Source organism: Alligator mississippiensis, chromosome 2 (assembly GCF_030867095.1).
Source record: "Alligator mississippiensis isolate rAllMis1 chromosome 2, rAllMis1, whole genome shotgun sequence".
Classification (NCBI taxonomy): domain Eukaryota; kingdom Metazoa; phylum Chordata; order Crocodylia; family Alligatoridae; genus Alligator; species Alligator mississippiensis.
The window spans coordinates 169,859,516-169,877,097 of record NC_081825.1 but is presented as its reverse complement, the minus strand read 5'-3'; the positions used below and the strand labels follow the sequence as shown (position 1 = coordinate 169,877,097).

General features: G+C 45.2%; 1 protein-coding gene across 1 annotated transcript in view; it reads left to right on the top strand.

The window, feature by feature from the left end:
* Positions 1-17,582, top strand: part of LOC102562771 (septin-11) — a 112,441-nt gene that overhangs the window by 67,425 nt on the left and 27,434 nt on the right. Inside the window, exon 4 of the mRNA XM_014595765.3 lies at positions 16,144-16,330. Coding sequence (XP_014451251.1) covers positions 16,144-16,330 — 187 coding nt within the window. The remainder of the gene's footprint in view (positions 1-16,143; positions 16,331-17,582) is intronic.

Genomic DNA, 17,582 nt, shown 5'->3' with positions numbered 1-17,582 from the left:
CCACCACATCACTGCCCCTCCCTCAGGCCCCGTGGGTCCCGAGGGACAGGGTCAGGGGAGCTGCACAGCCTGCTATGCCCCGGGCTATGGGGGCTTGGCAGCACAGGCTGCTTTCCCCCAGGCCCTGGGGACTCTGCGAAACTGGAAATGACGCGGTGGGCACTTCCAGTTTCACTTTTCCCTTACAAGCCCTTACAAGCTGGCATGTTGGTTAACAGAGCATACTGGCTTGTAAGGTGCCGAATAACTCAGCATTTACTGTATTAGGCAAGCTTGGCAGTTTCAAAGTTGTAATGAATGTTTTTCAGGTGATTATCCCTAGGAAATGTGTGAGAGAGTACATATATGTTTTATTGATTTGTAAACAGGAGGGTAAATACACTCGCATAATAATCCAAACCAAAAATCAAGTTATGAATTCACCTAATTGGCTGTCCAGGTTAAATCAAAGCCAAAGCTAAAATTCTTATTTCATCTTAGACCACAAGCAAAAGCAAACCCAAAACTAAAACTGTGATTCATTTTTGTTTCACTTTCAGTTCAGCAAACACACAGAGTAGTGTCTCATTTCTTTTCTTGAGCTGGGGAAGTTGGAAGTGTTTGCATAAAATCTGTTAGGTTTTTTAGTGCTTTTGGTTTGAAGTAGTCATAATCATGCCTAATCAGAAAAAAACTAGCGTGTGTCATCATTACAGTGAAGTTCAAGCCAGTGAAGGAAGGAAGAAAGTTGGTAGATGTAAATATTGCAGGCAGGAGTATGCTGACAATGAAACAAGAATGAAGAAACATTTAATAACATATAGAAACTGTTCTAAAAGAGTACAAGCCATATACAGAAAGCTAATGCAATGAAGTGTTGGAACAACATAATCTGAGAAAGGTCTACTTCAGGAATCCTATGCAAGTAAACAAATTAATATGTTAAACAACACAGAATAGATTAGCATCTATATTGTTTTAAAACATTATCATTTTAAAAGTTGTTAATGCAATTCTGGACTATTTATTTATTTATTTAAAATATTTGTATCCTGCTTTTCTGCTTGCCTTAACAATAATTTTTTTTTAAACTACATAATAGATAAATAGTTAACTATTTCAACCCAGCAGAGTGAGTTTAGTCCTCTGGCTGATGGCAGAAGCCAGACTATACTTCCCTTTGGCTCTGCAGTCCCAGGGTAGCTGAGCATCAGAATGCTCAGCAGCAGTGTTCTTTCTGGCAGGGAGTGGGGAAGCAAGCTCCCTGTCACTTCTCCTTCTCCTGATGCAGGAGGCCAGGCTAAATTAGGCTAAAATAAAAATATTTCCGCCTTTTGTTGCAGGAACTTGGTAGCTCAATTGAAATTGCAGATTTGCAAAAAATGGAAAATGAAAATGTTGAGCTGCCAGGTCTGGGGGAAGAAGAAGCAGGATCCTCGCTTTCAAGATTACTGTCACCATATATACGATCCACCATGAGTAGCTGTTCAAGACAGTCAAGCTTTGTGGACAACATGTCAAAAGAAGATCAAGAAAAAGCAGATGAGACATTAGCTCAAGCTATATTTGCAAGTGGTACACCTCTTTCCATAACTGAAAATCAATAGTGGAAGGAACATTACAAACTAATTCTCCCATCATATAAGTGACCGCCACATTATCGCTTGTCACATTCTCTCTTGGATAGACAGTATGACACAGTTCAAATAATGGTTATTCAAAGTATTTGTCAAGCAGATTCATGACTCTGATCAGATGGATAGACTGATATATAAGAAAATCCTTTATTAAACATTGTTAGCAACACCTGAACCAATATCCTGAATGCAATTGCTACCAAATCTTCTTGTCATACAGGTGAATAGATAGCCAAATTACTAAGCGAAGAGATTGAAAGTGCAAGTCCTCCAGGGTACAAGCCCTTGTAACCGATAATGCAAGTAACTGAAAGCTGCATGGCAAATATTCATAGTTTCATAGATGTTTGGGGCAGAAGGGACCTCAGTAGATCATTGAGTCCAACCCCCTGCCCTGGGCAGGAAAGAGCGCTGGGGTTTAGATGAGCCCAGCCAGGTGTATGTCTACCCTCCTCTTAAAGAACCCCAAGGTAGGGGAGAGCACCACCTTCCTTGGAAGCCCATTCCAGATTCTGGCAACTCATACTGTAAAGAAGTTCTTCTTGATGTCTAACCTAAATCTGTTCTTTGTCATTTTGTGGCCTAGTAAATGGGGTACCTGGTAAACAGAGCACCTCCTATTCCTTGTTGCCCCCGACTTCTCCCAATAAATTTGTAGGCAGCCACAAGATCACCTCTCAGCCTTCTCTTGCGGAGGCTGAAGAGATCCAGGTCCCTCAATCTCTCCTTGTAGGGCTTTGCCTGCAGGCCCCTAAGCATATGAGTGGACCTGTTCTGGACCCTCTTGAAGTTGTCCACATCCCTCTTGAAGCCCCAAGAGGGGAAGTATCACCTCCCTGGACCTGTTTGTCATGCACCTGCTAATGCATGATAAAGTGCAGTTAGCTTTACTGATCTTTTCATCACATTGACAACCTATGTTCATCTTGGTGTCAACAGTGACTCTGAGATCCCTTTCCACTTCTGTGCTGATAAGAAGGTCATCCCCCAGCCTGTAAGTGTGTTGGAGATTCCTTCTCTCTAGGTACAGCGCTTTGCACTTGTCTTTGTTGAATTGCATCTTATTCTGTTCTGCCCACTTTTTTCCAACCTGTCCAGATCCACCTGGATTCGTGCCCTACCCTCTGGTGTGTTAACTTTACCCCATAATTTGGTATCGTCAGTGAATTTGGACAGAAGTGCTCTCCACGCCTTCATCCAAGTCACCGATGAAGACATTGAATAGCACTGGTCCAAGGACCAAACCCTGCGAGACTCCACTGCCTACATCTTTCCAGGTTGAAACTGACCCAGCCACCACCACACTCTGGGTGCGACCCCTAAGCCAATTTGCCACCCACCTGACTGTGTAATCATCTACATCACAGCTGCTCAGTTTATTTATGAGAATAGGATGTGATACCATATCAAAGGCTTTCTTAAAATCGAAGTAAATGGCATATACCTCGGCTCCTACGTCTAAGCATTTTGTGACCTGGTCGTAAAAGAAACGAGGTTAGTCAGGTAGGATCTACCTGCTGTGAATCCATGCTGGTTGCCCTTCATCATTATTTTTCTGGCTGGACTCCCACAAATGTGATCCTTAATAATTTTTTCAAAAAAGGCAAAGTATCCTCATTTAATAGTATTGTCTGTCTTGCTCATGGGTTGAATCTTCTGGCAAAGGACATAGTGTGAATACAGTGAAGGCAATATTGGAAAACTGCAAAGCGACTGTGAAGGTATTCAACAACCATCATGTTGCTAATCAGACTTTGAAGAAATTACAGAAAGAGAAGCAGGGGAAGGAAGGTGCACATTTATTGCCAGGAGAAACTAGATGGGGCTCGGCTACAAAGTGTTTATGTAGTTTGCTACGTACAAATAACGGTTTGCAGTGTGCTTCAATAGATAACGCAGTATCCCAGATTATTCCTGTGAAAAGTCAGAAGCAGATTCTCAACAACCACGTATTCTGGGTTCGAGTTCAAGGAACATTCAATTTGCTACTACCAGTTTCAGTGGCTATCAAGAAACTTGAAGGAGATGCACCAAGCCTTTCAAATATTCCAGAGATAGTCAGACAACTGAATGAAAATCTAATTGAGCTTTTGCTGCCTTCACCTCTATCCAAAAAAGAAGTAAAATAACTTTACTAAGAGATCTGAGTTTTGCTCTCATCCATTTAATCTGGCAGCAAACCTTTTGGATCCTCAGCACTGAGGACGACATTTATCAGAAGATGAATTATCTACTGCTCTTGATACAATTATGGAAGTAGCTAAGAATGTCCTCAACATTGACGAAATAGCCATGTTGATAGACATTGCCGAGGGCCACACACAAGAAAAAAAAAACTTTCGAGTAAAGACATCATTTGGCGGGTAGCAGAGAATATGTCTCCTCTCCCATGGTGGAAGGGATACTGTAACACCCGACTGTTGTCCAGGATTGCTCTAAGGATCCCAAGCATTCCACCAACAGCAGCTTCTTGCTGGAAGGCTTTCAGCTCAGTCATGACAAAAAAAAGAGGAATAGATTAGCAAATGAACGCACTGCTAAGCTTGTTTCTATTTCTCAGAATCTTGTGCTTCTGACTGATTTTCCAGAAGCAAAATTAGTGAAGAAGCAGCAATGTGATGATAAGTTGCCCTTGCCCATAGACTATTTGGTAAAACCATCCTTTAAGAAAAGAGAATGTGGTTCAAGTAGTTCTGAATCAGATTTGCCTCAATCTGATTCTGAAATGGCACTAGTGTGTAGTGCAAGTGATTCTACAGCTAGTGACAGTGAAACTGGAGGTGCCGCAAGGACCTCAGTGGAAGAGAGTTAAACTCTGTTGAAGTAGATGAGTAGACAACCATGGCATATCATCCGCTGTTCTTTGGGCATGCTAAAATTAGTGTGTTAACAGTTTTTAGTGCCTTTGGGTTTTCTTCCTGAAATTTAAACAAGCAGTGTAAAGGGAAGTATATGGTATTGTGTATTGTTACATTTTTACAAGTATGCCAATAAAAATAATTTCTTTCCACATAAAGCTTTGAATTTGTTTGAATATAACATTTAAACCACATTAAGTATGCTGTATTTAATTTTTTTCCTAATCAACTATTTTAAGTTCAAAAAGTTGTGGCTATTGGGACATAAAATTAACATGAGGGTACTTGTTTAGTTTTGTTTACTAAATATAAGTCAAATAAACATGCTAAATCAGATCACGCTCTATTTAGGTCATTGGAAAATTTTCCGGAAAAATTTTCAATTACAAATTTTCTGGAAAACCCACATCCCTAGTAGCTCTGAGCTTGAATCAATACTATCTGCCTTCCTTAGAGCTTGAGAGCATGTTTGAAAAGGAGAAGGTGTTCACAATGTGAACACTGTGCTGCTTGTTATTGCTGGGTTACTTTGCATCCAGTGTATTCAGCAGACAACAAGAACTGACAGCATTGTTCCAGGAGTCCCTCAGATTTTTTATTCCAAAGTTGCAATACAAAGGCAGGCACATGGTATAGCAGAAGCTATGAAAACCATTATTCCAATTGTGTTAGCACAACTGCAGATTTGTCACCAATGACTATGGCATCTGGGGGCTATCTCTACTTCCAGATCAGACTTCCAGCCCATTTTGATGACTCTTTTGTGCATGTGTCTTCTTCCATGTCACACTAAGGTAGGCTGTTTCAGATGCTCTTGCAGTGTGCTTTTGTTCTCCTTGAATCATCTGTGTCAGATCAGGCAGGGCTTTCCAGGGGGATGGAGACTAGACTGTATCAAGGATCTGTAAAGCAAGATTTTTTCTATGCCTGTTTTTCTCTTAGCTTTTTGGATCTCCATCACAGTGCACTTCTGCATGTGAAAAATATATCGCTCGGGTCATGTTCTGCCCTAATCTACACCCTGTAGGTAAAGCCAAGAAGAACTTGGTGTTCAGTATATCCAAACTTGAGCTACTGGATGCAGCTATTGAACAGCTATACTGTCATCTGGAGTCAGGGTCTAGAAGTGTTTCCCCTGCTCTGAACTTCAATGCACAGCACATTTCTAATAACCTGGTCCAAAGGGAGTGGAGGACCTGAAAATGCCTGTTAGTCCTCCTCTTGCCTGACAGTGGTTGTCATGGAGATTGTCGGTTAAGTCTGTGCCAGTAATAGCTCAGTCTTTGGGGTTCCCCTTGCCCCCCAGATTGATTTCTTGCTCCAGAGGCTGAAGGAGGTATGGCAGGATAGCAACCAAATTTTAGCGTTCCTATGTTTTAACTTACTGGATCAGGGGTGTCAAACTTGTCTGTGCCCACAGGCCGAATCCAGAACCGGCAGTGACAGGGTGAGTAGCTTACCTCACCTTGCTGTTGATAGATGTCCTCAATGGGGCTCTAATGGGGAACTTGGTAGTGGACTCTACCTCTGTATTCCTGGCCCCTCTAGGAGCCCGGCAGGCTAGTTGGCAAAAGAGCTTTAAAAGGAACATGCACTTCTGCATTGTTAGTCTGCAAAAATACCCTAAGTGATCTCTGCTTGCCTCAATCCCTCAGGAGCCCCATAATGTGACCATAAAGTAGAATGCTTAGGAATTCCTATAAATGCACATGCTTTTAGAGTCAAGGCTATAGATAACAAGGGAACAGGATTTGAGCAGGTAGAGATATTGGTTGAGGCAGGCTTCATAGCTGGTGTAAATGGGCATCATTTTATTGAAACAACACCAGAGACTTTGGCCCCAGGGTCCTACTTTATTTTCAAGCAATAACATAGCTGTAGGAGAAACTTGTCTTGTGGACACCATGGTTAGTGCTGAAAAATCTAGTACTTGTGGAGGCCAGCAAAACACAACATGCTGCTAGTACCCATTGTGCCTTACTAGTAACAGGCCTGCATTGAGGGGCATGGAAAGTGATTTAAACAAAACTCTCTGCAGAGCTGGCTCATGAAGCGCTCTTTCAGGAGCATCAGATTGGGTCACGTTGTACCGTAACAGCATTTCTGCAGTGGGGGGGAATAAAACCCTGAAAAATTTTTATTGTTGTTTTTATTTGTTTGGTTTTGGGGGTTTGCCTAGTTTTGCTCCTGTAAATTCCTGGGAAACTGCCATCCCTTTGTAAATATCTTTCCTTTTTAAAACAATGCAGAGGATGTGTGGGCAGCTGGGTTATGTATTAATGGCATCTTTTTACTTCAGATGCATCTAGTCTAGGGGTGGGCAAAATGCGGCCTGTGGGCCAGATCCAGCTTGCCAACTGACTGAATCCAGACCCCGGGTGGGGGCAGCTGCCAGTTGATTGGATCCAACCTGTGGCTGTCCCTATGGGTGCTCCACATGGGGCCAAAACTCACCTGGGGCAGGCTGTGCCGCACTCCAGCCTGCTCCCACTGGCACCAGTTTGGGCCAGCCACCTAGATGCTGCTCAGCTCCCCTTGCCTCCAGCAGCAGCTCCCCCTCCTGTTCTTGCAGTGTCTCCCTGGGTACAGAGGAAGCTTCAGTGTGGGGCTCCTGCTCCACTTCCCGGCTTCCTTCCACCCACTCCATGCACCTAGGAAGCGGTTCATGCTGGCTAGGGCAAGGCCTGTGGGAGTAGGTTGGAGTGCAGTGCGGGGTGCCACAGGGGCAGCCATGAACTGCACCACCTGGGGGAGCTCTGCTTCACATGCTCTCTGCCCCCCTCCCCTCACTGCTGGCAGGCTCCCGGGACCTAGCATTCAGGTGACGTGTGTGTTGTGTTGTGTGTGTGTGTGTCCCCAGTATGTGCCCTTCTTCCTACACATGCACCCTACACTCTGCCATAGAGCAGGGGCATGTAGGTGTTGTGCCCCAGCTCAAGTCTGGGATCGTGCCCGGTATGCAAAGGCCACTAACGATACCGGGGTGGAAGTACAAAGAAGGTTTATTGCTAGCAATAAAAGGTGCAAGCAGAATAATTCACGTAACAAGCACACCAGATCACTATTTCTAAGCATCTTTTATACAGGAGTTTTCAAGCCTTCGCAAGCGTGCTTGTTTAATGATTGGTTATAAGTGAGTGACGCAAGAAGTTCTTTACTGAGCATGTCTCTATACCTGTGTTTTAGCCATGTATCTCATTTACATACATATGTGTTTCTTTAGCATACTTCTTCCCCACCTAGGGGTGTGATTTTTAGTATTTTAATGAGCCCTCTAACCCAGTTCCTTGTTTCTTCTTTTTCCTTCAAGCCCCCTTTATCCAAGACTGTCTCCTCCTTATCATTGCAGATGGGCATTCTTCACATAGCATTCTCTTCTTCTTATCGTCTCCGAGTAGAGGTTTCTAGGTCACTCCTTACATTTCCCCCCTTTGGAGCATTTTTAATTATTATTATAATTGCTCCATTCAATTTGGTTTAACACAAATCTAGTATCATCAGCTTTCTTTGTTTGTAAAATCATTTGATTTACCTTAGGCCTGAAGATAGATATAAAAACAGGTAAGCATTGGATACAGCAACAAACCATGATTCTTATAAAACAGCATAGGATATTTGACTGGTCTCATTACAGAGGACATTTTTACCTTGGTTCAATTTAAGGCAATTACCAGTACAATTAACCATTAGGAAACATTCGGAAGCATTAGCTGTTGCCTGAACCCATAAGGAGAACATGTTTCTGCTTTTATCTTTTACAATAGTCCCCCAATTATATATATCCTGATATGTACTTTCCTTATCTATATCTTTCAGCATAGTATAATTTTGTAAAATTTTCAAAGGGGTTGATACTGCGATTTAAGCATGAAGTAAAAACCAGGTGAGCATTGATCCCTCCCGCTAAGCAGAAGTCCGTTCTATTTAAAATTTCCCGGGCCAGATAAATCCAGACATTTTCCTGAGGGTCAAATTTTTGTTGTAAGAGGTTATCCCCTCTTATGAGAAGGAGTGGACAGATCAGGACACCCCACAATAAAACCTTGACCAATTTCATGATAAGGGCTGTAAAACTTGACCAAAAATTGACAAATTATTTAAAGTTCCTTTCTTCTGAATAGGAATTTTAAGTCTCTTATTGGTTCCACCTTCCACTGTTCTCTGCCTCCAGTCCCGGAGTCTGCAGGGGTTCCTTCTTGTTCTGGTCCAGCCACCGGCTTTAGGCAACTGGAATGTATCCAAGTCTTGATTCCCTCGAGCTTTGCTGCCGTCGGGGTTGTCAGGAGTACCCTATATGGACCCTTCCATTTGGCTTGAAGTGGTTCCTCGTTCCAGTCTTTCACAAGGGCGTAACTCCCGGGTAATAGTCGGTTCTCCGGGGCAGGAGACTGATCCTGTGACTGCAGCACGTCCCGTACCTGCTGATGGATGGAAGACAAAACAGAAACCAAGGACCATACATATTCTCTAATCATTCCCTCTCCTAAAACATGTAACTGTTGTTCAGTACCCATGGGCAGACTCAGTGGGTAAGGCTTACCATACATTATCTCAAATGGGCTTAATCCCAATTTAGAATGTGGTGTGACCCTTACTTGTAACAGGGCCAAGGGTAGGGCCTCTGGCCATTTGAGTCGAGCTTCTTGGCAAATCTTTGCAAGGTGTCTTTTTAAGGTCTGATTCATACGTTCTACCTTTCCACTGGACTGGGGTCGCCAAGGGGTGTGTAAATGCCAGCTGATTCCCAGGAACTCGGAAACCTTCTGATTAATTTGCGCAATGAAATGTGGGCCATTGTCTGACCTTATTCCTTTTGGAAGTCCGAAGCGAGGTATGATTTCTCGTAGGAGCGCCTTGACCACCTCTCGGGCTTGGGCAGTCCGACATGGGAAGCACTCAACCCAATTAGAGAAAGTGTCCACAAAGACAAGGAGATATCTCATCCCTTGTTGCCGGGGCAACTCGGTAAAATCCACCTGCCATTCTTCTCCTGGCCCATTACCTATTCTCTGATGTCCTGGAGTTTCTTTTCTCCCTCCTTTTGAGTTATTTCTCTGGCAGACCTCACATGTTTCTGATACCTTCTTGGCAGCCTCTTTTAATCCCACTCCAGTTACATAGTGACTGATCCATTTTACCAGGGCCCTGGGTCCGTAGTGGGTGCCATGATGAGCGCTCTTTACTACTGCATGAACCCAGGCAGCTGGGATGATAATGCGGCCATCCTTTGCTACTAGCCATCCGTGCTCCCCCTTTTTTGCTTGAAACTCTTTTATTAATTGTTTGTCTTTTTCCCCATACTGTGGTGTCACAGGCTGGTATAGGTCTGGGAGGAGAGGTAACAGATTACTTACTTCGGGCAGCAAGTCTGTCTGAGGTCTTTTAGCTGCTCTCTTTGCCGTAGCATCAGCAAATCAATTACCTTTTGTGGAGGGGTCGTTCCCTTTCTGATATGCCTTACAATGCATTACTGCTACCTCCTTCGGTTCCCAGACTGCCTTGAGGAGAGCTTTTATTTGCTTGCTATGCTTAATGCTTGCTCCTTTAGCATCAAGTAGACCCCGCTCTTTCCACAGCGCTCCGTGAGCATGTAAAAGAAGGAAAACATATTTAGAATCAGTATAAATCTTGACAGTTTTGTTAGCCGCCAATTGCAAAGCCCGAGTCATAGCAATGAGTTCAGCCTTTTGAGCTGAAACAGATGGGTTTAAAGGTCCTGCTTCTATTACATTCTGTGTAGTCACGATAGCGTATCCGGATTTTCGAATTCCATTCTCCATACTCGAGCTACCATCCGTGTAGAATTCCAGTTCAGCATTGTCAAGGGGTCGGTCTCTCAGGTTTGGTCTTGAGGAGTAAACAGCTTCCAATGTTTGCAGGCAATCGTGTACAAGATCTGGTGTGTCAGCCATAGATGGCAACAGTGTTGCTGGATTTACAGTGCGAGAAATGGCCAATTTTATTTCAGGCTTATCGAGGAGGATGGCCTGATATCGAGCCATTTGTCCCGGGGTTAACCAGTTCCCTCCTTTCTGCTCCAGGACTGTAAGCACTACGTGAGGCACATATACAGTCATTTCATGGCCTAGGGTTAACTTTTCAGCTTCTTGTATTAGCAGACAGGTGGCAGCAACGGCCCGGAGACAAGCAGGCCATCCGGATGACACAAGGTCTAATTCCTTAGAAAAATATGCCACTGGTTGTTGCCAGCTACCTAATTTTTGTGTTAATACTCCAACGGCCACCCCCCTTTGGTCATGCACAAAAAGGGAAAAAGGCTTACTCATGTCCGGTAGTCCTAAGGCGGGTGCTTCAATAAGAGCCTGCTTTAACTGGCAGAATGCTTGCTCACACTCTTCAGTCCATTCGAGCACCTTTTCATCACCTTGTGTAGCTCCATACAGAGGTTTTGCAATAACCCCAAAATTTGGAATCCAAATCCTGCAAAAACCTACTGTACCTAAGAAGCCCCGTATTTGCTTCTTTGTTTTTGGGGTTGCTAGCCGGCATATAGCTTCTTTTCTTTCAGGCAGCAGGGCTCTCTGACCAGGCTGTAGTTCAAATCCCAAATATGTTACCTTCTGGGACATTGGTTGCATCTTACTTTTGGACACCTGGTATCCTTCTTGTCCCAGAAAATTAAGGAGGCAGATTGTTCCTTCCAGGCAACTTGCTTCAGTGGTGGCTGTTAAAAGTGTGCGCGCCGGGTCTGACCCCGGGTCGCTTTTGTCGCTCTGCACGCGGGCTGTAGCCAGCAGCCCGGGCAGGCCGGGTCGGAGAGGGCGGGCGCTGAGCTAGAATTCGGCACAGACACGTAACAGTTGATTTTAAGATTATTTTACTTACACCGAGATGGTCGTGGTGCAGGCTGAGAACTTGCTTGAGTTGCGGTTACAACAAAAAACATGAACACACGTGGAGGTTGCAAGGCTCCACGCAGACAGAACACGACAAACTCTGGATGTCCAGGACAAGCGCGCATTAAACTCGTCGTTACGTCTTATATCAGGCTCCGTTCGAAGATGGGAAGAGGTGGGCGGTGGATCAGGCCGCCAAACTCCTCTGAGCGACACACAGGGTTTCTATTACCCTGCCGCACACACCCAGAGTCTCCACGAGATGGATGCAGAGTCCTCTTCGGCTTGGGCGGAAACTGCTCAAGCCTCTTATACGGCTAGCAGGCCAATCGCTAGCCGCCATGTGTGAATAATTTAGAACTAGCCAATTGTGGGGCACGAATTTGCATACGACGAGCGGGAAACCTTTGCACCGTGCATTTCTGTGCTGCAAAGGAAATGCACCCTGCAAAGATCGCTGCAAAGTGGCGGGAACACTTCCCTGCACGCGGGTTCTCTGCGCAGCAGAACTCCTCCGTGCAACGAAGCGGTATACCCACGGGGATAATTCTTAGTGCTGAAGCGCACACAAAAAAAATCAGACCTTTGGGTCATGACAAAAAGCAAGTCATCCACATATTGCAGAAGGGCACAGGACAGTGGCAGTTTTAGCCTACGTAAGTCCTTGCTTAACGCAGTGCCGGTTAGGGTTGGGCTGTTTTTAAACCCTTGGGGTAAGACAGTCCAGCAAAACTGAGTCTTAATGCTAGTATCTGGGTCTTCCCATTCAAATGCAAATATTTCCTGAGATTGCCTCTCTACCGGTATACAGAAGAGAGCATCTTTTAAATCAATAACCGTGAACCAGTTATGAGCTGGGTTCAAGGCAGACAGCAGGGTGTATGGGTTGGGGACAACTGGGTGTATATTCACGACCACTTTATTTACAGCTCTCAGGTCTTGAACAAAACGATATTCGTCACTCTTAGGCTTCTTCACAGGCAAGATGGGTGTGTTAAAAGCTGATGTGCACTCACGGAGAAGGCCATACTCCAGGAACCGTTCAACTAACGGCTTCAGTCCTGTCCTGGCTTCCATCCGCATTGGATATTGTTTCACGCGTGGAGGCTGGGCCCCTGGCAAAAGTTGAATCTTTACAGGGTCAGCATTTTTAGCCTTCCCGGGTCGGTGACCTGCCCATACCCATGGAACAACAGCATCAAGCAGGGGTTGAGGAATATCCGGTGTACTTTCCTCTCGGAGAAGACCGAGAAGGCAGGCCTGCAGGTGCCACCCCTTTTCAGGCGGCACTGTTAGGAACATTTGCCCATCCTGAAATGACAGTGTAGCTTGCAGTTTACAGAGGAGGTCTCTCTCTAAAAGGGGAACGGGGCAGTCTGGCATATACAAGAATTGATGGGTGACTTCGGCCTGCCCAAGATTACAGGCCATTGACTGTAGGAAGGGCCGTGTTACTGCCTTCCCTGTGACCCCTACCACCGGCACAGTCTTTTTACTTAAAGGTTTCAGTTTTTGAGTTAGGACGGAATGAGTAGCACCTGTATCGACGAGAAATTCTACCAATTCATCTCTGTCCCCTAGTTGCATTTTAACCAGAGGCTCGTCAGGGGACACCGGGATCTGGGTTATCTTTCCCTCCCGGGCCTCCGGTCCCCTTCAATCTGAATCCCTTCCAAAAGCAAACAGTCCACTGCTCTCCTCTCTTTTCTTTTCACCTTCACCTACTTTCCAATTGGTGCATTCCCACTTCCAGTGTCCCTTTTGATTGCAATAGGCACACTGATCTTTCTCTAATGAACCCCACCTCTGAGGCTGTCTCCTGGATCTCTCATTTCTGGGTTTTCCCGTGATTGGAGCCGCCACTAGGGCTGCCTGCGTTTTCATCTTTCTCTCCTCTTTCTTGTCCTGTTTCTTTTCCTGAACGCTTTCTCGGTTAGTAAATACTTTGTAAGCAATGTCTACTAGTTGGGAAATAGGCATACCTGCTGCTCCGTCTGTCTTCTGCAATTTCTTCCTAATGTCCAGTGCACTCTGACCTATGAAGATCATATTTACCATGCGAGTGTTTGATGCATCCTCCGGGTCCTCACGGGTATATTGTCTGAAAGTAGTGTAGATTCTTTCCAAGAAGGCACTCAGGGTCTCATTAGTCTCCTGTCGAACCTCATACACCTTACTGAGATTCTGAGGTTTTTTCACAGCACCTCTCAATCCTCGGAGGATATATTCTCGATAGGCACAGATGGAGGTCATAGCTTGGTCTGGGTTCCAATCTGGCTCCTGGGTGGGGACATGATTGTCCTTATTTCCATGTAGGCGCCCTGCGGTAATTTCCTTTTCCATGTACTCACGGGCTTTGTTTACTACCATCCTCCTTTCCTCTGGTGTCAACAGGACATCTAAAAGAGACTGAACATCTGCCCAAGTTGGGTTATGGGTTTTGAAAATCGTTTCAAACAGGTTTCGTACCTTTTCAGGATCCTCTCTCAAGCTGGGGGTATTGTTCCGCCAGTTATACAAATCTGAGGTAGTGAAAGGAACATGCACAAAGGTTCGATGGTAGGTTGGCTCACCATCATCTTCGAGTGGCCCGGGTACCACTTGTTCTCTTAGGGGAAATACCCCATTTCCCTTCCCACGGCCAGGATCAGATTCCCTGTGATGTTTTCCCTTAACCCCGGAGTCTGCTCCTAACTGTACTCCCCACCCACCTCCTGGGGTTATATCAGGAGAAGTCGGGGGTTCTGGAGATTGCCAAGCACCTGACGGCCATGGTCGGTGCTGTTCCAGATCCCTGGGTTGGGGAGTGTTCTCAACCTCCGCCTCGGGGGGGGGGGGGGGCGGGGGGGAGAAGGAGGAAGAGCGGATGCCAACGAGGAATCAGACGAATGAGGAGGAGGAGTGGGGAGAGGAGGAGGATAAGGTGGAGGTGGCAAAGGGAGTGGAACCTCCGGCTCCGGACATTCCAGGACAGGATTTTCAGTTGGTCGAGCCACTGCCACCTTACAGATCCCAACCCCCTCCCCCAATCCACATTTATCCAAAACCTTTCTATCCCTACAGAGAGACATAAACGCTTGTGCATACATCAATTCCTCCCATTTACCATTCTGCCGGCAGAACAAAATCAATTGTAAGATGGTGTTATAATTAACACTTCCCTCCGGAGGCCAATGTTCTTGATCATCTAGCTTATAGCATGGCCACGCAGTTTCACAGAAGAATTTAGCTTTCTTCTTAGTCATAGGATCTCCACCGAACTCTGCCCAATGTCCCAATACGCAAGAGAGGGGGGTACATTCCCCAACCTTACTGTTAATGGTACCCATCTCAGGGCTGCCTTCCCGGTTCTGACCGTCCGACTTACCTGGGATCCAGGGATCTGTTCTTAGTCCTCATCCTCACAGGGGAAAAATCACTGGTCTTGGACTCGGATCAGACAGAATACTTACAGAGATAATCCCAGGTAGGCGTACTGACAGTAGGCCTCATGCCCTTTCTACCCTCTCACCCAAGTGCCTGTTACTGGTACTTTCACTCTATGGCGTTGCAACGTTAGGCTACTGCCGCCTCAGCGATCCAGCTCCCCCTGAAGCAAAAGTCTTACCAGGAAAAGAGGTCCTGGGTCGCGCCTGACATTCATTCCGGAGGAGCGGTTGGCTGGTCGTCAGTTAGTCCGGGCAAAGCCTTATCTAAGGCGGTCCCATCTGGGGTGCCAAAAACTGTTGTGCCCCAGCTCAAGTCTGGGATCGTGCCCGGTATGCAAAGGGCAATAAAGATACCAGGGGTGAAAGTACAAAGAAGGTTTATTGCTAGCAATAAAAGGTGCAAGCGGAATAATTCACGTAACAAGCACACCAGATCACTATTTCTAAGCATCTTTTATACAGGAGTTTTCAAGCCTTCACAAGCGTGCTTGTTTAATGATTGGTTATAAGTGAGCGATGCAAGAAGTTCTTTACTGAGCATGTCTCTCTACCTGTGTTTTAGCCATGTATCTCATTTACATACATATGTTTCATTAGCATACTTCTTCCCCACCTAGGGGTGTGATTTTTAGTATTTTAATGAGCCCTCTAACCCAGTTCCTTGTTTCTTCTTTTTCCTTCAAGCCCCCTTTATCCAAGACTGTCTCCTCCTTATCATTGCAGATGGGCATTCTTCACATAGCATTCTCTTCTTCTTATCATCTCTGAGTAGAGGTTTCTAGGTCACTCCTTACATAGGGAGCACATCGCAGCTCTGCTCCCCAGAGTTGTCACTGCCCCACAGCCCTGCCTCCTGATCCTGGCCTCATCCACCTGTCCCACTTCCACTCCCAAATACTGCTCCACCTTCCTGCACCCCCATTCCACATAGGGAGTTTTGGTGAGTTGTTCCGGGGAGGGAGGTGCTGACCTGGTCTGCCACAATTCATCAAAACTCTTGTGTGTGGCCCCTGGGCCCAAGTAATTGCCCACCCCTGATCTAGTCTCTCACATGCAGGAAGTGGAACATTCAATGGCACAAGTTGTCAATAAAATGTGGTGGTGCCTAGGATAGCAGACTACTGTGGCTTACATGTTCTTAAAAGCCCAGGATCCCTGCCCGGTGCCATGTTGGAACCCCCAGTCATTCGAAAGGGAATGAGCAGTGTGCAGCAGGGTGCCACAAGCCCTTCCATGGAGAATGGACAAATGGGTGGAGGGGCATTAAAATCAGAAATACAGAAGAAGGACTGAGACTTCCTGAATGCCCATGAATTAGGATGTATCGTACTTTGTGATGAATGCCCCACTTCGCATAGTACCCAGTCTTCCAATTTTTTTCCAGCTATAAACCCATTGTAGAATATATTGATGCCCAGTTTGAAGCCTACCTGCAGGAAGAGCTGAAGATCAAGCGTTCCCTGTTCAACTACCATGACACGAGGATTCATGCTTGCTTGTACTTCATTGCACCAACAGGACATTCACTGAAATCTCTAGACCTGGTCACCATGAAGAAGCTTGACAGTAAGGTACTTACTACCCCTATTACAATGTTGAACTGCTCTCCTGTTGTCCTTTCATTTAAAGACCTTGCTAGAGTGTTAGAGAAATAATTTTGTTTGTGTTAAAGCTCTGTAGGCAGCACAAGCAGGTTAAAATTTAGTGAATCTCCAACAGCTCCCAGCTGGATATGATCTGGGTTCTTTTTTTCATTTTTTTTTTTTAAACTGATTCATCCATCCATAAAATAATGGCTGCTGACAGACACGGAAAAAGAAAACAAAACAGCACTTTACCAGGAAAGGAAGCGCATTAGTTTGACCCGGCTCCCCAGTCTCTGTAGAGATCAGGCACTTCAGCAGGGGTTTTTTGGTACTTGTATCTAAAGCTGATTCAGTGAGCTATAAAATAAAAGTGGCAAAAAGCCCTGCTGAAACACATGATCTGTACAAACGTTGGGCAAGCCAGGTCAAGCTAACGTGATACCTCTTCTGGGCATGTGCTGTGCTTTGTGCAGGGGTGCGTTGAGCTTAAGGTAAAACACTGTTTTTCTGGGTCCCCCCCACATGCACTTCTGTAAGCTGCCAGTGTGACCAGTGTTGTCCTGTAGCAACCTCATGAATGGTAGTGCTAGAGCCAGGCCATTCAGGATAGCAGACACAACAATTTAATTTCGAGCTGATAGTGTTCAAAATTGGTCCCAAACATTCCCCTGTTCTCACCAAATCCACAAGGGTATTATATTGGCCCAAACATTTCTTTGACACTGCTAAGCCACAGTTCTGTAGTGCAGCCAATATCTTTACTGAGTGATGAAGCAACCAGGGGATATGTTGGGGGAGAGTAGGGGAGGGGAGGGAGCAGATTTAGCTCTTGGATGGGAGAGGGAAGCTCATGTTCAAGTTTATCCTGGGAAGCTGCTGGTCTGTAACACACACAAATCTGCCAGAATACTTCAACTTCTGTGTGTGAAATAGAAATGTGGAAAGAGCATCCTTAACTCATACAAATGCTTAGCTTTTCTATAGTAAAAGCTAAATAAATTATAGATCCCTACCCCAGGCCACTTGAAACAGTGGGGCAAAGATCTTTGCCTACCAAATATATCAGCACTGCGGTTTGGCAGGGTGGATACAAAAAGGTAAGTTAAACTACCAAGTAGAACTTTATCAAAAGCCTTTAAAAATACTTAAATCTGATTTTCTTTTAAAATAATTTCTTTTAAAAATTTGAAGTTGATGCCATATACTTAAGGCCTTAACTGTTAAGCACATTAATGTA